Source organism: Balaenoptera musculus, chromosome 2 (genome assembly GCF_009873245.2).
Source record: "Balaenoptera musculus isolate JJ_BM4_2016_0621 chromosome 2, mBalMus1.pri.v3, whole genome shotgun sequence".
Lineage (NCBI taxonomy): Eukaryota > Metazoa > Chordata > Mammalia > Artiodactyla > Balaenopteridae > Balaenoptera > Balaenoptera musculus.
Genome location: NC_045786.1, coordinates 30,261,044 through 30,285,003, shown reverse-complemented (window position 1 = coordinate 30,285,003; position 23,960 = coordinate 30,261,044). Strand labels below are relative to the sequence as shown.

The window sequence follows — 23,960 nt, the reverse complement described above, 5'->3', positions numbered from 1 at the left end:
AACACACATACTGGGCAGTTCACATATTTTGCCTCTCTCTCTGCAAATGCCCACAAAAGCACCACAAGTATTGATTTGAAGTTATAAATAAATTTTAGTGGGTAGGTGAATTTGCAAATATGGACTCATGATAATGAGGATTGACTGTAATTTCATTGTCTCCCCCCACCCCCGTCAGACTGAACCTTAGAATTGGAAGGAATGTTTAAAAGTCAGCTAATTTAGCCCCTTCATTTCACATAGAAGAAAAATATGTGCCATAAATTTAAACACTGTGCATTTAAAACACCTTATAGCCCAATTAATCATGGACAACCCTGTCTAAATTAATATACTGGATTAGCCTCTTTTTTTTTTTAGCTAAATTTTATTTGCAGCCTAAATGATCATCTATGGTTTGATAATCAAAAGTAATTTCATCTAAGGAAAATCCTAAATGTGAACCAACCTGAGTAAGAAAGTCACAGAATCTCTGCCTCAGACTCTCATGACCCTCCTTCCAAAGACAGTCATCCTGGAACATAGACCCAGGAAGTGACTCAGAACCTCCTTGCTGTCCCCAAACAGATGGCCCCAGGCCCTCCCACAGGCCATGTTGCCTTCCTAAGTCTAATAAGTCTGTCGCAGTTAACCCCTCTCCATCCAATCATGACGCTTTAGAAGGTCGATGCAGGGGTTTCCTGGTTGACCTTCTGGTTGACCTTCCTGGATGGCCCTCCGTTGTCATGGTCCTCGGCTCTGCAGCAGCCTCTTCTCCCCCAGACAGATGCCAAATACCACAGGGGGAAGGACGCTGCTGCTTTCTGGTTCCACTGGGTCTCCTGCTCCACGTGACCTCAGGACTGTCGGGGGAGGAACTGAGCACGGCCCGCTTGGCCCCAGCCCTGCCCGTGGAAAGGTGGCGTCACCCTGGGGATGCTCGGGGCCAAGGCACAGGTCTGGCCTTGCAGCTGAGCTGGGGAGAGGTCTTCAAGGTGGGAGTGAGGAATGCAGGCAGACCTTGGAGATATTATTGGTTCAGTTCCAGACCACTGCAATAAAACGAGTCACATGAATTTTTTGGTTTCCCAGTGCATATAAAATCACGTTTCCAATGTGCCGTAGTCTGTTAAGTGTGCAACAGCATTATGTTTAAAAAGACAATGTACATATCTTAATAGAAGATACTTTATCGCCAAAAAAGGCTCACCATGATCTGAGCCTTCAGTGAGTCATAATCTTTTTGCAATAGTAACATCAAAGATCACTCATCAGAGACCACCAGAACTTTTAATAATAATACTGAAGTGTTTGAAGTATTGTGAGAATGACCAAAACGTGACACTAAGTGAGTGAATGCTTTTGGAAAAGTGTCGCCGACAGACTTGCTTGTTGCAGGGTTACTCTAGACCTTCAATTTGTACAGAACGCAATTAAGCGAAGTGCAGTGAAAGGAGGTCTGCGTGTGCTGACCTGTAGTGGCTTCCCAGCTTGAGCAGAAAGACACGGGGAGGGAGAGAACTTCTGCCCGTGGCCCACCTTCTCCTGCTTTTCCCAGCCACTTGGTTTACTAGAAAACATTTCTACCTCTGGCTCTGAATGTCACTGATGCCATAAGATTCTAAGCATTATAATTTGGCAAGCACCTTGAATTTAGTAAACTGCGAACTTGTTTCTACGCATTTACACACAATTAGATGGTATTATGTACTAGAGAATACTGGATGGAGGTACCGGGTAGTTACTATGAAGCCTGTGGGCTGGTAGCCCTTCCCCCTCAGGAGAAGGGAGCTGCTGAGGGGCCTTAGGATGAAGGAACATCTGGAAGGTCCATAATTAAGTCTGACGTGTGGCTTAGCAGGAAGTGACACGTCTCTGTCCCCAGAGCCCTCTTCTAAGGAGGACAGCCCCCAGAGCTTGAATATCACTGGGTCTGGAGGGAGGTCTTATAGGACCTTTTACTCCTCGGTTCCCCTAGGTCCTGGGAAGATGGCTTTGTGCACAGACAACAATTTCAGAGTTTAGTAGCAGAGGAACATTTTCGGTTATCTTGGGAGCTGTAAGATCTCTCTAAATCAGTTTTGGTGATTAAAGTACAACTTACCTGTGTTTGTGTTTCTGTGCATTGTTTAACCTAAACCCTGCAGCTTCTGTGCGTCAGACTGGCCAACCTTTGTGACCTCGGGGCCTGGCAGCTGGGGTCCCTGAGCAGGAATAAAAACAGCAGATTGCAAGAGGCTTTGACAGTCTTGTTGAGGACGTCACACGCCCTGAGCTGCGCTTTCCTCTAGATGTCCACACCAGGGCTGGGCCCAGGGAGGCGGCCGTGAGGGGGGTCGGGCTGCCCTTTTTTTTTTCTCCTGCTCCTATTCTCTGAATGCCTGCACCTCATCCCTAGGATTAAGGTTTCCTGGCTGGGATCCCAGGTCTGTTTCTCAAGCAGGGTGATTGCTCCGCATCCTAATTGGCAAATGGTCGGGAGTGGGGGCAGGTACAGAGTTTAAAACTTCATTATGACTTTTGTTTCTGTTTCACCCCCATCTTGCTCTTCAGCCCAGGAGAGCATGGGGTTCTTTAGTGAGTCTTCACATGGAGGGGTCCCCTCCCCCCAGCACCCACGCTGCCTTCTTAGCGCAAGAGGGCCGGGAATAATTTACCTGGAGATACATGTGTGCCCGGCGGGGCTGGAACTCTCCAGAGCTTTCTGTCCTGCGCTGAGTCTCCCGCAGCGGGGGCCCACTGACCTGTAAACACAGACAGTGAAGCTTGGGAGAAGGCAATGGAAGAACTCAGCATCTCTAAATCAATTTAGGATGTATGCAAATCATGTTTTCAAATATTTAGAGAGTCTCTGAGGGAATTACATCACTGTTTATAAGTGTTTTGATTGTTTTTTGTGACTCGGGCCCAGTCGAGCCAAGCGACGTAATTCCTGAGATGCTGAACCCACGCTGCGAGCCCCGCGCCTCCCCAGAGGGAAGTCGGGCATAATGGGAAAAGCGCTCCCCATATAAACAGAGCGCTGGCCAAGCGGTGGGGAATTATTCCTGTGCTGCTGGGCGGAGGGTGGCCTTTGTTCAGTTTACAGACCATTAGGGTGACCCACGGTGGTGCAGACTCAGAGGGTGGCCCGGCCGGGGCTCTGCAGCAGCGTCGTGTGCAGGCTTGTCTGCTCCATCTGGGGAGCATGTGAGAAAATCCTGGTGGGACTGAGTCTTGAATGACTGGGGCTTGGTGCCTGTCCTCAGATTCCACCCCAGATGATAAAGCTTCCCTGAGTTTGTACAGAGAACTGTCATCCACTCCCTTCACGGGGCGGGGGAGGAAGGGGCCCCCAGCCTTCAAGCAGACGGTCCGGAGCAGACCATCTCCTGTCCAGTCACTGTGGCCTCGACCAGTGCATTCAGCACCAGAGGCCAGGTCTGGCCCTGGGTCCTTTGTCCGTCTCCTCTTTCCTGGTTTCTTGAACACGAGTGTCGGTCCACACAAGCTGGGCACCTCTGGGGACTCAGAGTCTTAAACCCCAGCTCTGCCTCTCAGTAGCTCTGTGACCTTGGGCATGGTCCTCGATCTCTCTCTGGATCAAACGGGTCGGTCCTCGTGAATTCTCACAACAGGGGCTGGTGTCCGGCACACAGCCAACTCAGGAAATGTTTGCTGTTGTTATCATTCAGCATCACGACTTATATCTTCAAGGCCAGTCTTTGAGACAGAAGTGCTGGGGTTTTAAAGCCTTGCAGACCCCAGGCGTTGAGGAGATGAGCTGGCCAAAGGGTTAGGGCACCGAGGGGGCAGATCCATGGGTACGTTAGCCGAGTCTGCACAAGAAGACATTCTTTAAATGTCTCTAAGCAAATTCCAGAACGATAAACCTCTTCTGGGCAGGTGATGTAACCCCGACAGGCACTTCTGAGTGTGAGACCAAGGGGCTGCGGCCGGGAGGCCTGGCTCCGTCCCCTTCGTGCGCGACTTAGGGCTTCAGGTGCCAAGTACTAAGCCCCTCCCTCCTCCACCAGGAGCATCCCCGTGGTGCAGACGCTGAGGACCAGCGCCCTGACCACCGCCTGCGCCGACCACTCCGACCAGCGTGTGGGCTACCTGGAGCACGTGGTGGCCCGAATCACCATCTCCCACCCACGCCGAGGGGACCTGCAGATCCACTTGATTTCTCCCTCAGGGACCAAGTCTCAGCTTTTGGCAAAGAGGTAAATCCAGGCTGGCCTGGGGGGCCGGGGCGGGAGCTGGGCTCACCTCAAGGTCACATGGCCCTGCAAGACACCCGGCACGTTGGGGGTCTAGCTGTTTCTGTCTCTTGAAGACACTCACACGTAGACCCAACAAACCTGAAAAATAGCCTCCTGCAAACTGCCCTTCAAAGCCGCCCTGGGAAACTCTCCATTTCAGGCAGTAAGTAGTGACAAAGGTTTGTGGTTGTTTCGTTGCTTAGTGGAGAAATGCATGGAATTCTGGCTATGACTTCATTGCTGAGGTCCTTGGAGATCATTTTTATCGTATTCATTCTGCATTTTAAGGGAGAACGCGTGTCAGAGGAGCACTGTTTTGTGTCCTGGGGTAGAGCCTGCACGGGCAGGAGGCTCTGAGGGAGACGCACAGGTGTTAGGAGGCTTCTCTCTGCGGAGGTCTTGCCGATGCACTAGGACGGTCCCTGTGGAGCAGATGCTCTGAGAGGGGGGCTCTGAACTCTTGGAGCCTGGTGCACAGTTTGTGGTGCCCGGTTTGTGCAAGGCTGTGGAGTCATTTCTTCGACAGATTTCGAGACAAGAAGAAGTGCTTTGCTGCATTTATGTGACTTGCGGGTCATCAGAGTGAAGTGGTATCGGGAGCTCGGGGGAGGCTAGAGGGGCCTGGGCCTCCTTTTCCGGCTCCTTCCAGCTACGAGGCAGAAGGAGAAAAAAGGTTTCACGGACAAATCAGCATTTCCCGCTTCTCTTGAAAAACAGAACTGGCAGTCGTGCCCAGTACCCCTTGGGACGCACCCTGAGCCTGCCCTGCCCGCTGGACCACAGCCCCCGCTGCCTGCGTGCTCCGCCTGGGCCCCCTGGCCTCGTTTGGGTCCCCTGCTCAGGGCTGCAGCCCTTCTTGGGGCTGCAGGATTCAGAAATGGGGGTGAGTGACAGCCTCCAGACAGGACCAGGCAGGAGGGGCCCTTTCTCTTGATGCCCCTCTGTCCCCGGCTGCTCTGCATGACATGGAGAGAGGCAGTCGGCCTCCATCAGAGAGAGGGGAGTGTGCTGTGTCCTCCTCACCGCCCCCGCCTCCCCAGCAGCCCGGTCTCTCTGTGGCAGGAGACTGTGGGCCCAGCCCTGGGCTTGTCCTCAGTGCGCTGGACACACCCGGAGACCAGACCCTGGCTTCATCAGCTCCCACGGCTTGGGCACCAAGCTTGGCCCCTGCTGGGCTCCCCCCTCATAGCACAAGAGTGACAGGTGGCATCTCCCCTCTGAAGGTAGGCCCGGGCCACCCTCTGCACGTGGGAGACCACCATGCGCACGAGTATTTTGAGGGTGCCGGCTGGCAAGCTGCAGCTTTGTGCTATTTTGCAACCAGAGTTGCTGTTATTACTAATCAGAACTTTTAGAGATTTCCTTTAAAAGTCCAAATTTCTAGTGCTTCTTGAAAAATTGGAAGCTGTCCAATACTGGGCTCACGTTCCAGGGCAAATACTCACTAGAGCACCCCAGGGCCCTGTCCTTGCACCAGCACTGAGGCCGGCGTGGGCCGCTCGTGCCCAGGCTCTCGTGAGGTCACCTCGCTGGACCCCCATTTGCTCCAGGCCAGATGCCTAGAGGCATCCAAGTTGGCAACCCTTGAATCTGAGGCAGGAGCTGGGCGCAGACCCCAAATGGTGGCCTGCATTGACCTTGAGCACGGGGAGGCTTGGGGTGGGGGCAGCAGTGACCAGGGAGGGCCGGCGTGGGCTCTGGAGCTCAGAGGCCTGAGCTCACAACCTGCTCCTTCACCTCCCAGTGGGGCACCTGGGAGCTGGCCACTGCTCCTCAACTCTGGAAACGTCCTGTGACCCCTCTGTCACAGTTAAGAGTATTACAAGAACTGGATGTGATAAAACAGGTGGAAATGCTGGCATGGTCCCTGGCTCAGGGGCTGGCTGTGCTCCCATCCTGCTTACACCTGCCTACCCGTCAGCAGAAACCTTCCAGCACCCGGCTCTGTGTTCATCCCTTCCTAACTTCCATCCCTCTGCTCAGGCCCAGGGTTGGAGCCCCTGGGATGAGAGAGCGGGCGCTGCTGAGCTCACCTGGTTCACAGCTGCCCGCTCCCTGGGTCACGCTGAGCCAGCGCCATCAAGCATGTTCAACCCATCCGGAGCCACTGGGGTCGTCATCTGAGTCTTGGGAATTTGGTTTTTTCCAAGGCAGATTGTGTGACTATACCAAGAATTTGTGTTTTAGGATCCAATCGCTTCTCGGCCTTTTGGCTAAGATCAAGTGCAGGATTGATTACCTTCTACTTTACTTCACATCTTGCTTAATTCAGAAGCTTTTTTCGGGTTTCCAGGTGTTTTTCGCTCCAAGTAAGCTGACGTCTTAAGTACCTCAGCCCTTGAAAGAGCTTGTCTTTGTTCTGTCCCCAGTGCCTTAGATTCAGTCTGGCATCGTGTGTGAAGATCAGCCTTGACCTTTGTGGTTTCTTAGAAGAAAGTAGAGGATTTCCCCTCCCCGCACTGTTGTCCACACAAAGCACATTTCCTTGATAAACATTTTTGTACAATGGATGTTTGGAGAACCCCCAAGTGGGAATTGAATCTGACATCACACAAAACATATATCTGAATTTCTGATGAACAGTAAAGAGCCTCTACATTAAAAAATTGTTATTCCAAAATAGAGATAGAAAATTAGGCCGTGAAGGAAGAGTCCAGAATTGTTCCTTCTACAGAGACTGAGGGGCCCTGGGTGCTGCAGAGGGAGGGTGTCCATGAGTTGCTCCCTGTTTCTGCCTGAACCAAGCGTGAGAAAATGGACCGGGGCCGAAGGTCCAACAGGAAGGACCTTCTTCCAGTCTGGAAGGACCGAGGGGGCTCTTGCACCTGCAGGGGACACGGGCCATGGGAGGAGCGCCCAGGGGTGCCTCCTGCCCGCAGTGGAAAACCACCAGGCCTGTTGCGTTCCCTCCCCCAAATGCAGCTGTGGAAACCTGCTAAGCCCTGGAGATTAAGGGACAACACCTTTCCCACAAGTTTGAGTAGTTGTTCATTTTTTCTTACTTGTATCTTCTGGAGAAGAACCACAAGAGCTGGCTCTCAGACAAATGTGAAAGATTCCTTCGTTCCATAAACCAGCATTTTAGAAAGGCCTCCTTTGTGTTGACCTTGTGGCTCTGGGGGAAGGATGGTGTGGCCCAGCCTCCATCCAGGAACTGGGGGTCACGGGCTCTGTAGGATCCCTCCTGGGGTGGAACATGGGGGCGTTTGTTGGTGATGGAGAGAACCCAGGACAGGAGTCAAAATGCCCTTGAGGGCATTCCAGCTCAGCCAGTCACTGGAGGGGGGACCTGCAGAAGATCCCTACTCCTGGGGTCTCTCATCTGCAAATTAGGGTGGGGGGAGGAGCCCACCGCTGACCCAGCCCCTGCCTTATGCTGGCAGCACCTGTGCAGCCTGACTGCCTTCCTTTTAGAGTGTTTGGAGACCCAGTGAGGTCACGGAGGTGAAGGTGCCGTGCAGGGCTGTGCTGCACAGCCAGGGCCTGAAGGCATCAGCGTCTCCTGCACCTTCAGGCCAGCCACGGGCCAGCCCCCTTCTGCCCTGGGGGGGCACTTCAGCCAGCTCTGCAGTCACCGGGGCATAATTCCCAGGCAGGAGAGCCCTCGGTGGACAGGTCACCCCGGCCACCATCCCTTCGGGGACCCTGTGTTCTGACCCCACGTTTCCGATTGCAGGTTGCTGGATCATTCCAACGAAGGCTTTACAAACTGGGAGTTCATGACCGTGCACTGTTGGGGAGAGAAGGCCGAGGGGGAATGGACCCTGGAAATCCAGGACATGCCGTCCCAGGTCCGCAACCCAGAGAAACAAGGTCAGTGGGTCTTGGGAAAGTCCCAGCAACTTTTGTATTTCAATCCTTTTGTTAACTCTAGACTTTTATTCAACTACAGTACCTGGATCATTCTTTGTTGTTGTTTTTTCTTGGAGGTAAAATTTACATAATATAAATGTCACTGCTCAAATTGTTTTTAAGTGTACAATTCCATGGCTTTCAGTGCATTCACAATGTTGTGCAGCCGTCACCACGATCTAATTCCAGAACTTTGTCATCACGCCAGAGGGAAATCCCAATACCCATTAAACGGTCGCCCTCATCCCCCACCCCTCCCAGCCCTTAGCAACTCCTCAGCTATTTTCTATTTCTGGATTTGCCTCTTCTGGGCGTTTCATATAAATGGAATCGTACAACACGTGACCTTTTGTGACTGGCTTCTTTCATTTAGCTTGATGTTTTCAAGGTTTGTCCGTACTGCAGCAGGTGTCAGTGCTTCTTTCCTTTATATGACTAAATACTCTCCCACATTTTGTTTATTCATTCATCAGTTGATGGACAGGTGGGTTGTTTCTACTTAATAGCTATTATGAACGTCCATGTACAAGTTGCTGTGTGGACATGTGTTTTCAGTTCTTTTGGCTGTATACCTAGGAGTGTAATTGCTAGGTCATATGGTAACTGTGTTTAACTTTTTGAGGGACTGCCGAACTGTTTCACAGTGGCCAGACCATTTTACATTTCTGTCAGCAAGATATGAGGATTTTAATTTCTCTGCCAGCACTTTTTTTTAATTATAACCATCCTAGTGGATGAGAAGTGGTATCGCATGTGGTTTTGATTTTCATTTCCCTTATGATTAGTGATGTTGACCATCTTTTCATGTGCTTCTTGGCATTTTATATCTTCTTTGGAGACATGTCTATTCAAGTCTTTTGCCCACTTTTAAATTAGATTTTTTGTCTTTTATTATTGAGTTATAATCATACAAGAGTTGAGTAAGAGTTCTTTAAATATTCTGGATACTAGACCCTTATCAGATAACATGATCTGCAAATTTTTTCTCCCATTATGTGGGTTTTTCTTTCACTTTATCGATAGTGCCCTTTGGTGCACAAAAGTTTTGGTTTTTTTAAATAATTTCATTTATTTATTTTTGGCTGCATTGGATCTTCATTGGTGCACACCGACTTTCTCTAGTTGTGGCGAGTGGGAGCTACTCTTCATTGCAGTGCACAGGCTTCTCACTGCGGTGGCTTCTCTTGTTGCAGAGCACCGGCTCTAGGCGTGCGGGCTTCAGTAGCTGTGGCTCGCAGGCTCTAGAGCGCAGACTCAGTAGTTGTGGCGCACAGGCTTAGTTGCTCCGTGGCATGTGGGATCTTCCCTGACCAGGGCTCAAACCCGTGTCCCCTTCATTGGCAGGAGGATTCTTAACCACTGCGCCACCAGGGAAGCCCAGGTTTTTTATTTTGATGAAATTCAGTTTATTGTTTCTAGTTTTGCTTTGCTTTTAACATCATATTTAAGAAACCATTGCCTAATCTGAGGCCACGAAGGTTGAAACCTATGTTGTTTTTTTTTTTAATTTACTTTATTTTATTTATTTATGTTTGGCTGCGTTGGGTCTTCATTGCTGCACGCGGGCTTTCTCTAGTTGCGGAGAGTGGGGGCTACTCTTTGTTGCGGTGTGTGGGCTTCTCATTGCGGTGGCTTCTTTTGTTGCAGAGCATAGGCTCTAGGCACTCCAGCTTCCGTAGTTGTGGCAGACGGGCCTAGTTGCTCCGCGGCATGTGGGATCTTCGTGGACCAGGGCTCGAACCCGTGTCCCCTGCATTGGCAGGCGGATTCTTAACCTCTGCACCACCAGGGAAGTCCTGAAACCTATGTTTTCTTCTAAGAGTTTTATAGTTTTAGCTCTATACGTTTAGGACTCGGATCCATTTTTAATTACTTTTTGTATGTAGCATGAGGTAAGAGTCCAAATTCATTCATTTGCATGTGGCTATCCTGTTGTCCCAGCACCATTTGTTGAAAAGACTATTCTTTCCCCAGTGAATGGTTTTGACACCTTGTCTAAAATCAATTGACCATAAATGTATAAGCTTGTTTCTGGGCTCCCAGCTCTATTCCACTGGTCCATAGGTCTCTCCCTATGTCAGTAACACACTGTTTTGATTACTGAAGGTTTGTAGTAAGTTTTGAAATCAGGGATATGTGGGTCCTCTGACTTTTTCTTTTTCAAAATTGGTTTGGCTATTCGCGGTCCCTTGCAATTCCATATGAATTATAGGATCAGCTTGTTAATTTCTGGAAAAAGGGTAGTTGGAATTTTAGTAGAGATTTTGATGAATCTGTGGGTCAACTTGGAGAGTATCGCTGTCTTAACATCATGAAGTTTTCCCATCCATGGACACATGTCTTTCCATTTATTTAGGGCTTCTTTCAGTAGTATTTTGTAGTTTTCAGTCTACTTCCTTGGTTATATTTGTTCCTAAGTAGTTTATTCTTTTTGATGCTATTGTAAATGGAATGGTTTTTTAAATGTTTTCAGATTGTTTACTTCTCTGATAATTTTTGCTCCCTTTCATAACTCTTAGCTAATAATCGTCTGTTTAACCGATCTTTATTAAATGCCTGCTACTGGCCAGGCGTCGATCTAGGTGACAGGGTACATACACCAGGAAGGAAAAGCAGGTAACTGTGATGTCTTGTCCTGTAGTCACCACCGAGGTGCTGAGCTCTACCAAAATCCCTCTGTCGGGTTCCTGGTGGAGTGCGGGGACTGTTCTCCAGTCTGGCTTGTCTATGGAACAGTTTTACCCAAGGTTTGTTTTCTCTGATCAGCTGTTCCCTGCAGCCTTCTCTGCAGACATGCTCTTCTTTTTGATGACCCTAAACCCTTCCTCTGCCCTGGTTCTTTTCTGATTCTCTGTAAAACAGTTTCACGGATTTTTTTTTTAAATCGAGGAGAAGAGAGGAGCATTGACTTGCTTTATGCAAAAAAATTGACTTTAAGTGATCAAGTCGTCTCCGAGGTCCCCCTACCCGCCCCCCAAATCACTTTCTCTCTGCCTTTAAAATAATCACTATTATGCAATACATTAGTGGAACAAATTCTGAAAATACAAAAACTTAAAATTTTAAATCACTTGAAATTGACGTCTTTTAAAACTAGATGCTCCTCAAGTAGTCCTTTAAAAGCCCCAGAGTGCATCGGCCCTATTAAAGGTCAAGGGTCAGGCCGATGCGTCCCCTGCGCCACGGGCAGAGGCAGAGTCCCCGCGCCAGCCGGCACCAGCCCGGCCGCTCGCGCAGGGGAGCAGCGAAGGCTGTGCATCCACACGCCGCAGCCAGCCTGCCTGTTGGAAGCGCGGGATGAGCCTCGTGGGTGTTCATGTTTCTCAGCACTTAGTAAGTCCAGGCTCCTCTCTGGACCTCAGCATCCTCGGCTGGGACGTGGAGCCGAGCTGGATCTCTCCTGGCCGTGGCCTGTGCGGTACGTCCACATCCTGGGAGGGGCCTTGCTGGCCTGGATGGCTCCTCCGCGCTCTCTGGCCTGTCCGGACCCCGCTCCTCTTCCAGACCCAGCTCCAGACAGCCTACTGTGGGGCTGGGTGGGAGCGGAGCAGGCAGACGCCTAGGAGACCCCGGGCCTCCTCGTCTAGCGCTCCCCCTGGGGTTTTGTCAACACGCAGGTGGTGATGCAGTGTGCCCGGTGGTGCCCAAGACGCGGCAAGGCCGGACTGCGCCAAGCTTTGTGGACTGTTGTCAGGATTGTTGTTGGTGGTATGCCCCAGAGGGATTGTGAGCAGAGGAGAGAGATGGTCTGAACCACCACGTGGGCAGGGTCACTCTGACAGCTGGATCGCAGTGACTGAGTGGGGAGAGGGCAGAGGTGGGGGGGGGGCCAGTTAGGAGGCCATCGCAGTGTGAGGTGAAGGTGACCCTGACTGGGGCGGGGTGGGCAGCAGTGGAGGTGTTGAAAGCAGCTGGTTCCTAAAGTAGAGTCAAGAGGACACGCTGACAGATCAGATGTGGGTGCCGAGAGGAGAGGGGGCCCTGAGGACTCCGGAGGTTTGTCCTGTGCATCGGGAGAAGGGAGTGCAATTTCCTAGATCTGGGACATCGCGGGGGAGTGGGTGCTGGGGGAAGGATCAGGAGCTCAGTTTGAAGGTGCCTGTGACATATCCAGGTAGAGAAGTGGACCTGGAGGTCAGGTGCACACATTTCAGTGCTGTGAGCAAATGGCGGGTCTTGAAAGCCACGCGTGTGGACGGGCTCCCCCAGGGGTGAGTGGGGTGACCCTGTGCCTGCAGGATGTGGGCGCCGGAAGGGAATCTGTTTCCATAATGATTCCACACGGGTGCACTTGCCGAGCTGGGGGCTGCTTCGGTGCAGCGCGGAATTGTGTGCCGTGCACCTCGCCGCCACCCCATCCTGCCCATCCGCTCCCCGCCTCTGGCCTGCACCGCACGCGCTGGCTCTGCCCTTGTCCTGCTGACATTTGCTCTCTGGAGTCTGGTCCTCTGGCGGCTGCTGTGTCCCCAGTGCCTCCTGCTGCATGGCTGGTAATGGACACAGAAGATGTTTGGTGAACAGACAAGGACAGGGGTGATCACCCCATGACCGACGCTCTGCCTGCTTCAGAGGACACAGGCTTAGCGGAGGCTGGGGGGCAACCCCGAATTAAGTCCTGAAACAAGCCGTCTCCCTCCCTGAGTGTGGGTGGCGTCTGGGCCTGGGCCGGTTGAGACCGGCGCAGAATACACACCCCCTGGTACCTTCTAGCTCTGACCTTCTGTGACCTGCTGGACTCTGGGGGGCGGGGACCCTTCCTTCAGTGCTGTCGTAGAGGGTCTCCTTGCTCCTACAGCGGCCCCTGGGGTGGGTTCATTTGTCTGAGCTCCACCCTGTAGAAACACCATTCCTGAGGCGGCCTTGTGGAAACTGGTAGCCAGTAGCTGTTGACAAACCACACGCCCTGCTTCCAGGGCAGGACGAGGTCGGGCTCCCCGTCTCGGCCGCCCGTCCAGCCACCCGCTCAGCCGTTCAGGCACTACCTAGCACCTCCCCCCCCAGCGCGGCCGAAGTCTGCGTTGGCTCCATCGGCATCTCTGCACGTGGATGGGGGCAGGAGGGAGAGAGTAAGGACTGTGGCAACCAGACCCTGAACCGTGCAGCTCAGTCTGGTGGGACCTCAGCCTGCGAAGGTGACACAGAAGACTAGGGTTTCCCCCTGACGCAGACCCCGAAGCCCAGTAGAAATGCAGGCCTTCGAGATGCTGTTGGTGCCGAGGCTGTGATGGGTCCCAGTGGGCATGTCGTTCCCTCCCTGGTTGTCAGCTCAAGGTGGCCTGTAGGTACCGGGTCTCCGTTGGCCTCGGTGCCAGGAATAAAGCAACAACACACGGTCACTGCCCTCAGAAAGCACGGCCCCTGTCCTTCCTCTGCAGTGATTCCAAGAATGGGTCCTGGGGTGCGGGGCTGCGTCTCTGTTCATTTCAGTCCCCCTCAAATCTCTGCATCGTAATTGCTTAAAAAAAAGAAAGCCAATTCAGTTCCAGTGGTATGCTGGGTGAGAGTGCTCTAAAATCTGAGATAAGACCCGGGGCTTACTGAGTAACTAAGTTGTCTGAATGACACGCTCCTTCAAGCAGTACTCACCTCCTGTCACACTGAGCCTGGTTATGTTGTTAGTTTTAAAACTCTTTTTTTTACGACTGAGGAGCAGATTACTCATTCGTTTTTCTCTTCAGTTCCTGGGCCAAGGAGAGGGTGTGTCTTCTCCTGGGATTACGCTCCTCCGGAGGCAAGTTAGGGATGGGACTGAGTACAAATCCTGCTTCACAGCCAGGTTGCCTTTGCAAGTGGTGTTTCAATCATTCCCATCCATGTTCAGTGCACCTTTATTGAAATCTAATCAGTCCCAACTTGGGGCTACTAGGACCTTGCCTTGCCGCTCGCTGGGGGAGCAGGGCTGGGCTCAGGTGTGGTGGGGAGGGCACCCCAGAGGCAGGTAGGCTGGCTGAACCCCCTCCCCCAACACCTCCCCAACAGGCCACACCACCACCACATAGAGAGAGGCCAGGCCCAGCACCGCAAGCCGCCGACAGCACCGTCAGAGCAGAGCAGGGGTCCCATCCTGCAGAACATCTCTCAGGGAAGAGTGGCTGCATTTTACAAAGTTTCCATCTCGAATGCTCTAGCTTTTCAGTTTGGGCACTGAACGCAGAAAGTTCCAATTCTTTGGGAAACGTGTGCTTCATTCTCCTGCATCTGCCTGGGGCAGGCCTGGGGTCGGCTCCTGGTGCCCCTGCTTTCCTGAATCGCTGTTGTCGTTGTTCGGGCTGCTATAGCAGAGTGTCATAGACTGGGGTGTTTATCAACAACAGGCATGTCTCTCTCACAGTCTGGAGGCTGGAAGCCCAAGATCAGGGGCCAGCGTGGTCGGGTTCTGGTGGGGGCCTCTACCAGGTTGCAGACGGCCACCTTCTCCTTGTGTCCTCACAGGGCAGAGGGAGAGCTTGCTAGCACTCTGGGATCTCTTTCGTGAGGGCACTAATCTCATTCGTGAGGAGCCTCCCTCATGACCTAATCACCTCCCAAAGGCTGGGGGTCGGATTTCAGCATATGAATTTGGGAGGGATGCAAACTCATACATAACGACATCTGGCCCCAGTGCTGGGCCTCTTCCCCTTTAAGATGAGGATGGACAAACTTTCCTCAGGGGGTCACTCGGACGTGATGACCCGGGCCCAGTAATTGAGGGGCGGGACCTCCCCATCCGCCCTCCTCACCTCCTCGAGCTCATGTTGGTGATCACACCTGGGGCACAAGGTAAAGCCTGTACGCCTGCCGGCGTCAGGCCAGCCTCCAGGCCCAGGTGTGTACACTGCTCCGCATCTGGGTGCGGGGAGGCCCCCAGCACCGCTGTGACCTGGGGCTCCTGCAGGCACCCCTGCACATGCGTGAGGCTATGGGTCCTCCCTGCTCGGCTGGGATCGGCCCAGCTTTGAGCAGCACTGGGATGTCCTCCCTTGGTCTTCTCACTCATTCACACACTTACCTGCTATGCGCTGAGTCCGCTGGGCAGGCACAGGGCTGAAACGTGCTTCTTCCTCCCTCCCCTATGCACCCCCGAGCACCCTGCTCAGCGCCCCACATGGAGACTTTGCTGGGGCTGTGGTTTCTCTCTGTGCAAGGCCTGCACTTCCCCTGCGAGGGGGAGTCAGGAGCCATTGATGTTTAAATGGAAAGCATAATCAAGCATCCTTCCAATCCTCTTTCTGTGATCAACACCAGATATCTTATTTAAGGGCCCCAACAGGAGTTAGTCTTACGTACTTGGCATTCACATCGTAATAAATAGACTTTCTGAGACAATTGATGGCATTAAAAAAAATCCTGTTGTTCTCCTGAACTCAGGGAATTCACTTTTTCTCCTCAATTAAAATTTCTCTTTTTTTCTCTTATCTTCCCTCTGTTTCCAAAAGAGCAGCAACCCACATGTGCCAGGTTTCTCTTGGTTTCCATAGCATTTCCAGACTGTCATTGAAGGAACGTGAGGAATATGATGATAATGAGTGCTTATGTATTTTCCATTAGGCACTGGGTGTTATCTCATTGCTAAAAGTCCGTATAGAATCAGGGCATCTTAAACAGAGTCCTAGCTGATAAGGAATTAAGGTTTATGAAAATAAAAACGTCTTATTGCTAGCGATACACACCATAGTATTTACAAGTGAAATGTTAGTGATGTCTAGAATTAGCTTTAGAACACTCCAGGGGTGTGGGATGGAAAAGTGGAGGATGGGGAGGGCATGAACAGACGAAGTAGGATGGGCCAAATTTCCATGATTGTTGGGACATTAGGAGTTCATTGTACTGTTTTCTCTGTTTTGTGTTTATTTGAAAATTCACATCATGAAAAGTTTTTAAAAATACATGTATGGGGAACATCTCTTCCAAAGTGGTCAGAAGGAAAAACTATTATGCAGATTGGGCTTGCACAATTAAATAAAATAAAGATGTAGGTGCTTTAGAGCAAAAACACCTCAATTCTCCACAAATGTGAAAAGAAAAAATGTTCAGTACGCCACTGAAGAACTAGTTTCTTTGGACTTTCTTACTCTCAGTCAGTCTAAAATCTATGGAGGAATAAGGCAGGGTCCCAAACTCTGTGTGTGCATGTGTGTAAGTGTGTATGTGCCTGCACGTGTGGGAGTGGGTATCGTATGTGTGTATATGTGTGCCCATAGGTAAGTTATCTGTATACATGTGGGTATATACGTGCGTGTGTGTGCATTCACCTATGTGTGTGTGCGTGCATGTGTGGGTGTGGTGGGTATGCACGTGTGCGTGTGTGTTTGCTTGTTTCTAAAGAACCAGCATAGCCTAGCAGTTGAGCCCTGGAGCTGGCCTGCTCAGCAGACCCCTGTCCTGCATCTCACCAGCAGTGGCCCTGGACGGGTCACTCCTCCCACTGAGCCTCGAGGCCTCCTCTGCATAGGGTTGTTGGGGGGATTAAATGAAGCGGCACATGTGAGGTGCTCAGTGTTATGAAGCTTACTCCTCATGGCAATTACTGTGTGTTTTTATCCTCCTTCTGTGGTAGAGGAAGCTGGTTCAAGCCCCACATAGAGCCTGATGGAGCTCACCTAGCGTAAGGGCGCAGCCTGGAGTCAGGTGTGCTTCTGCACAGACAGGCCCGGTCCACTCCATCCCTCCCGGTGGGTGAGTCCCCATGCACCCACCCAAGGTGCACCCGGCAGGCACTCTCCGTGGATGTTTTCCTCTTTAGCCCTGTGGCCAGTGCTTTTCACGGGTCTGGCTTTAGGATATTTGTAGTTGGGTTTTTTACTTTAAAGTGTTGCAATTAGAAGATAAAAATCAAATGAAATAACAAAGGCCGACAGGTGCCTGGTACCAGGAGCATCTGCTGTGCATGAGGGTCAGGGCTCCTAGGAAGCCCTTCTCCTGAGAGGCTGCCTCACCTGGCCTGAGGCTCCAGGGAGCACTTGACTTCTGAGACCTCACTATGATTGACAGGTGTGGGCATGGTCCTTTATTTTTTTAACCCACCAGAGCTCTTGAAACACAATAGGCGCTTAGGATAGATAGTTACCGATCTTTAAGGATTTTTCCTATACACTCTGTGCCTGGCTTCAGTATCATTGATTAATCCATTCTTAGCAAATCTACCATTTTATAACACTCCCAGCAAATATCACCATGAAATTAAGGGATGTGGGGAGCTCGACTGAATGATTATAAAGTTCTCTGTAAGAGTGCGACTAGGGAGAGAAATTCTGAAAGAATTAAATGCAGATATTTAACATATTTTTAAACTATAATAACTATTGGTGCCAGAATAGACAGATGAGTCAAGGGGACCAGAATAGATAGTCCACAAATAGAGCCATGTAGACACACTAAGTGTAACATTTCAATCTGGCGGGGAAAGAATAAAGCGTTGAATAAAAGATATTGACAATTGGCTCACCATTTGGAAAGGAAATCATTATCTTGGTAGATTTATACCCATAAAATTAGAAACTTCTGTTTGGCAAAAAATACCATAATATTAAAATTAGAAAAATATTTATAAAATATTTTGTACAAACTTGAGTCATTCGCAGATGGTCTTTTTCACTTTTCTGTAGCCCAAGGACTGCAGACTTTCTCTGTGAAGGGCTTTCTGGTCTCTGTGACAACAACAACTCTGCCATTTTAGTGCAAAAACAACCACAGAAAATATGTAGATGAAGAGCCTACTGTTTTCTAACAGAGCTTTACAAAAACAGGCTGTGGCTGTAGCCTGTTTACATGTTGCAGTTGAATTGAGTACGTGCTCTGTTACTTGGTGATGAAGAGGCCTGTTTATTTGGGTACTTTTTGAGGCATCCCATCCAGGCCCCATTTTCCCACACATGGAACCATATTGTCCCATGTGACGGTAAGTGTTTAACAACTTACCAGTGCTCTGGGGGGAAATTATTTATGTCTATATATCACATACGTTTATTATAAACTACTGACACAAAGTACATGTAGAACAAAATTTACAAATAAAAATAAAATATACACTCTTCATACTGTAAATTCCATGTAGCCCATCGATACTCAGAGAATGCTTTCATTAATTTTCACCAGGGACTTCCCTGGAAGTACAGTGGTTAAGACTCTGTGCTTCCACTGCAGGGGGCACAGGTTCAAGAACTAAGGGAACTAAGATCCCACATGCCACGAGGTGTGGCATGCATGCATCAATCAATCAATCAATAAAATTTTCACCAAACTCTCTTATCCATGGCCAACCTATGGATGTAGTTGATGAGCAGCTGTCTTTCCGACATAAATATAGGTCTGAACTTCATTCATTTGTCAACAACACAAGCAACTTCTTTGCTGAATGGGATAATACTTTTCAAAAACTGGAAGAATATTTTCATAATTTTTTATGCCACTCCCAGTGTAATGACTATAAACACAACACACTTTTAAGTTTAATCTGTTATTAACATTATCTCTGTCACTTTCAGTCTAGAAAATCAACAATAAATGAAGTCCTTATTTGTTGCATTTGTCCATTTCCACATATAAATTCTCCCACCATGACCGATTTCAAGCTACCAAGGTGTTGACTCTGAAGATAGAGTTGGAAGGAGATGCACAGGCCACCAGTAGAGAGCATTTCCATCATGTAGACAGAATAGATGTAAATAACGCCCAGAGTATAGGAAATGACAAGATAAAGTAATTAGGAAGTGGTGATTTCTGAATATTTGTTACCTTTGTTCTCAATATAATTTAATCCTAATTTTATGTAGTTTAATTTTTAATAATGGTTATGTTAAGAACCCGCTCACAACATTCTTGAAAGTGTTAACAGTCAGCTGTATTAAGTCAATGTGAGCTGGCCCAGCACACCCCTGCTACTGGCAATTGTATAGGTAGAGGACTTTCTTTCTTTTTTTTTTTTAAATTTATTTTATTAAAATATAGTTCATTTACAATGTTGTGTTAATTTCTGCTGTACAGCAAAGTGATTCAGACACCCACTCCATCCCTCCGTGACCCGCTTCCCCCCTTGGCAACCACAAGTCTGTTCTCTGTGTCTGTGAGTCTGTTTCTGTTTCGTGGATAAGTTCATTTGTGTCATATTTTAGATTCCACATATAAGTGAGATCATATGGTATTTGTCTCTCTTTCTGACTTACTCCATTTAGTGAGATAATCTCTAGGTCCATCCATGTTGCTGCAAATGGCATTATTTCATTCTTTTTAATAGCTGAGTAATATTCCATCATATATATGTACCACATCTTCTTTATCCATTCAAGCATCAAGGGACATTTAGGTTGTTTCCATGTCTTGGCTGTTGTGAATAGTGCTGCTATGAACATAGGGGTGCATGTACCTTTTCGAATTACAGTTTTGTCTGGGTATATGCCCAGGAGTGGGATTGCTGGGTAATATGGTAGTTCTATTTTTAGTTTTTGAGGAACCTCTATACTGTTTTCCATAGTGGCTGTACCAATTTACATTCCCACTAACAGTGTAGGAGGGTTACTTTTTCTCCACACCCTCTCCAGCATTTGTAGACTTTTTAATAATGACCATTCCAACTGGTGTGAGGTAGTACCTCCCTGTAGTTTTGATTTGCATTTCTCTAATAATTAGTGATGTTGAGCATCTTTTCATGTGCCTGTTGGCCATCTGTATGCCTTCTTTGGAGAAATGTCTGTTTAGGTCTTCTCCCCTTTTTTGATTGGGTTATTTGTTTTTTTGTTATTGAGTTGTATGAGCTGCTTGTATATTTTGGAAATTAAGCCCTTGTCGGTTGCGTCATTTTCAAATATTTTCTCCCAGTCTGTAGGTTGTCTTTTTGTTTTGTTTATGGTTTCCTTTGCTGTGCAAAAGCCCTTGTAAGTTTGATTAGGTCCCATTTGTTTGTTTTTACTTTCATTTCTATTGCCTTGGGAGACTGACCTAAGAAAACATTGGTCCAATTTATGTCAGAGAATGTTTTGCCTATGTTCTCTTCTAGGAGTTTTATGGTGTCATGTCTAATATTTAAGACTTTAAGCCATTTTGAGTTTATTTTTGTGTATGGTGGGAGGGTGTGTTCTAACTTCATTGATTTGCATGCATCCAGCTTTCCCAACACCACTTGGCTGTGGAGACTTTCTTTTCCCCACTGTGTAATCTTGCCTCCTTTGTCAAAGATTAATTGACCGTAGTTGTGTGGGTTTATTTCTCGGCTCTCTATTCTGTTCTGTTGGTCCATATGTCTGTTTTTGTGCCAGTATCATGCAGTTTTGATTACTGTAGCTTTGTAGTATTGTCTGAGGTCTGGGAGAGTTGTTCCTCCTGCTTTGTTCTTCTTTCTCAGGATTGCTTTGGCAATTCTGGGTCTTTTATGGTTCCATATAAATTTTAGGATTATTTGTTCTAGTTCTGTGAAAAATGTCACGGATAATTTGATAGGGATCGCATTAACTCTGTAGATTGCTTTGGATAGTATGGCCGTTTTAACACTGTTAATTCTTCCAATCCAAGAACATGGGATATATTTCCATTTCTTTGAATCATCTTAAATTTCTTTTATTAATGTTTTATAGTTCTCAGCATATAATTCTTTCACCTCCTTGGTCAGGTTTATTCCCAAGTATTTTATTTTTTTGATGCAATTTTAAAAGGGATTTTTTTTTTTTAACGTTCCCTCTCTATTTCATTGTTAGTGTAAAGAAACGCAACCGATTTCTGTATGTTAATCTTGTATCCTGCTACCTTGCTGAATTCGTTTATCAGTTTTAGTAGTTTTGTGTGTAGTCTTTAGGGTTTTCTATATATAATATCATGTCATCTGCATATAATGACAATTTTACCTCTTTAGGTAAAGGCCTTTTTTTGGGATGAGTATACTTTAAGGTGGATACATTCAATTGTGACCGAGACTCAGACCTTACAAAGTGCTCTGCCCCCAACCCCAAAACTCCTTTTTATCCCAATAGCCAGCCCCCCTGAGCAGAGCCTTGGTCCCTCCCCAAGGACCAGACAGCACAATCAGGGGCTCTTATTGCATTGGTTTATTTCTTTCCAAGACCCACTTGGAGGAGTAAGGTCTAATCACCATTGGTTTAACTGCTTATTTACGAAATCAAACTACTTTTTTTTTTTCTTTACTAAATCTTGCTAATCAGTAAACAGTCATCATTTGAATTCTCAATATGATAAAAAGTCATTTTTCCAAGGGGGATAATTAAGACAGTATTTGGTATAAAAAATTCCATACACAGGCAGACACCTTCATCTCAAATCCCATGGTTAGATGATTGCAAACAGGTTTATACCATTATAGCCTTAATGTGTAAGGAATCACTAAGAAGTCTCACAGATTGCTAAGAAATATGTGAAGCATCCCAGTAGAAAAATAGGCAAAGAGCTTGAAAGAGCAATTCATGAAGAAAAATGACAACCAGTAAACAAAAGCTATTTAATCTTTGCAGTAATGGAAGAAAGTACAAATTAAAACAGAGACAGGAAGGTAAATATCAGGATAACAAGCAAACAAGCGGAAGTTCCGGGGATTACAAAACAAAGCCGAGAATGTGCCTGGCATTCTGCAGGTAGGGCCACAGCATGATCTGGTATAGAGAGCCTGAATATAGGCGTAAAAAGGCCTGGGTCCCAGTTCCAGCTCCACCAACTACTGCCTAGGAGACCTTGTGAGTGATAATAACTCCCTCGTGGGCATGTTTGGGCACCTAATGGGAATGAATATTTCCAGCATGACCTGGCACGGGATGGGTTGTCATGGAAGCTCAGTCCCTTTTCCCCCCTCTTCTCACATATATAGGTTCTAACCGCAGCCTTTGGGAACGGGTCCATTTTCCCTCTGGGAAAGCTCCAGCCCAGAGGGAACAGGTGGAGACCTGCCTCCACACCTTTGAAGAAGATTAAACTGGCTGTGATTCTGGAGAGCCCAGGAATTTGGAAACAACAGAATCCAGGGGTGCTGTGCTGAGGACATGCTGGGTTGCCATCCAGCCAATTCTTTCAAGTTTGGAGCTCAGCAGGTCCATTTCTATCCTTTCTTCTTCTTAAGCAACATTTTTCCCAAACAAAAGAAGCAAAAATTTGCTCACAGCTTGGTTTTGAAACTGCTGTGAGCAGATAATACGCGGCGAACTGCCCTGGCCCTGAGCGGCTCTGTGTGCATGCAGTGAGTCCCGGGGCAGAGCCATGTAAGATGTTCCCACACGCCTTGGCTTTCTTTGGAGCTGGCCCAGAGCACCTGACTCCACCGGCTCCCTTCCGTGGAATCCCATCTTTGGGTTTCTCCTTCCCCCAAACCTGAAAGGTGAAGCCGGGGCAAGATCAAAGAGGTCCGGGCAGCATTTGGTGTGTTTGCCAAAACGTGCGGAGTAAAGCTGCAGGGGCCCAGGCGAGTTACGAAGCTGGAGCCTGCGCCCCATTCACGCTGACCTGACTGAGAGGAGGCAGAGTCTGTGAGAAGCGGGTGGCCAGAGGGAGACCAGGCTCCGCAGAGCCCGGAGTCAGGCGCAGCATTCAGGCCTGGGGACCCTGCGTGGGGTGAGCCCAGAGCAGAGCCTGGCAGGTGTGATCTGAGTTCCTGCCAGGCCACTTTCTGGCCTGGTTCTGGAACCTGGTTCTGGAACCTCCCTTCCTGCACGCGTGTGACACGAATAATAGTATCTGCATCACAGGCCTGGGTGAGGTTCAAATGTAGATTTTATATGAACAGATACTTGGTGAGGAATTTTGAGGTTTTAGGGTTATGAGCTGAAATATCTAAAGCACTGACTGATAACTCTCAGTGTTACGCTCTCTCTTCTGTGTCACGTTCTGCATTTCTGCCTTAGCAAGCTGCGACGCTCCCTTGAATGGAAGGGAAGGGACCAAAGAAAGCTCAGGGAAGTCATTCTTTTCGAACTTTACTCGTGGTAGTTCATGCCTTCTGCATTGAATCCTGTGTGTTGATTACACTTTACTCCCTACATCTCAAACCGCACCCGCCGTGTGCTCCCCAGGTTGCCTCAGCCCCGCTGCCTTGGGGCCTCGCCTCTTGCCCAGTGGAGAGGTCTGGCCTCACGTCAGCTCCCCCAGCCTCCACCGAGGTGAAGGCTCAGCTAGGGCACAGCTGCCTTGTTCCCACACAGGTAGGAGCTGTGTTGGCCATAGGGGGCCAATCAAACCCAAGAGGACGTGAGGAGGCTGTAACTTTTCCTCTCCACTTCCAAGTGACATGTGAAATCCAGGCTTCCCAGTGTCGACTGAAAAAAAAATGCACAACCTAAAAGTTGAGAGTTATGTTTTATTTGGCTGGCAAAGCTGAGGACTTAAGCCTGGGACATAGCCTCGCAGATAGTTCTGAGGGACTGCTCAGAAGAGACAAGGGGGAAGCCAGGATGTAGAGGAGTTTTTGCAACGAAGTAGTCAAAACATCAGAAGACTATTGTTAATTAAAGAAAACCAGGGACTTCCCTGGCAGTCCAGTGGCTAAGACTTCGCCTTCCAATGCAGGGGGTGCAGGTTCGATCCCTGGCCAGGGAGCTAAGATCCCACATGCCTCGAGCCAAAAAAACAAAACATAAAACAGAAGCAATATTGTAAAAAATTCAATAAAGACTTTAAAAATAGTCCACATCCCCAAAAAAAAAATCTTTAAAAGAAAACCAGACATCTCAAGTTAAGGAATTTAGTGCTATTCTGTGTATAGAAAGATGCAAGATCCTGGGCTCCCTGAAGTCATTCCTTTGATATGCACCTCAGCTATCTGGGGCCAGTATCCTGCTTTTCTCCATCCTGAGTCCCCTTAGGGTGCACCGTTGTGGGGGGCCGCAGTGGCTCAGGGTGGCAGTGGGCAGCCCGTTTGTCTCCATCTGAGTTTCCTCAGGGCTCACGTCAGGGTGGCTGTAATGTCATGGCTTGATGGCT

The 23,960-nt window shown here is 48.7% G+C and overlaps 1 protein-coding gene across 4 annotated transcripts in view; it reads left to right on the top strand.

Annotated features, from left to right (window-relative positions):
- Window positions 1-23,960, top strand: part of PCSK6 (proprotein convertase subtilisin/kexin type 6) — a 191,837-nt gene that overhangs the window by 129,555 nt on the left and 38,322 nt on the right. For all 4 annotated transcript variants that reach the window (XM_036844928.1, XM_036844929.1, XM_036844927.1 and 1 more), the window contains exons 12-13: window positions 3,996-4,184; window positions 7,900-8,036. In XM_036844928.1, coding sequence (XP_036700823.1) covers window positions 3,996-4,184; window positions 7,900-8,036 — 326 coding nt within the window. The remainder of the gene's footprint in view (window positions 1-3,995; window positions 4,185-7,899; window positions 8,037-23,960) is intronic.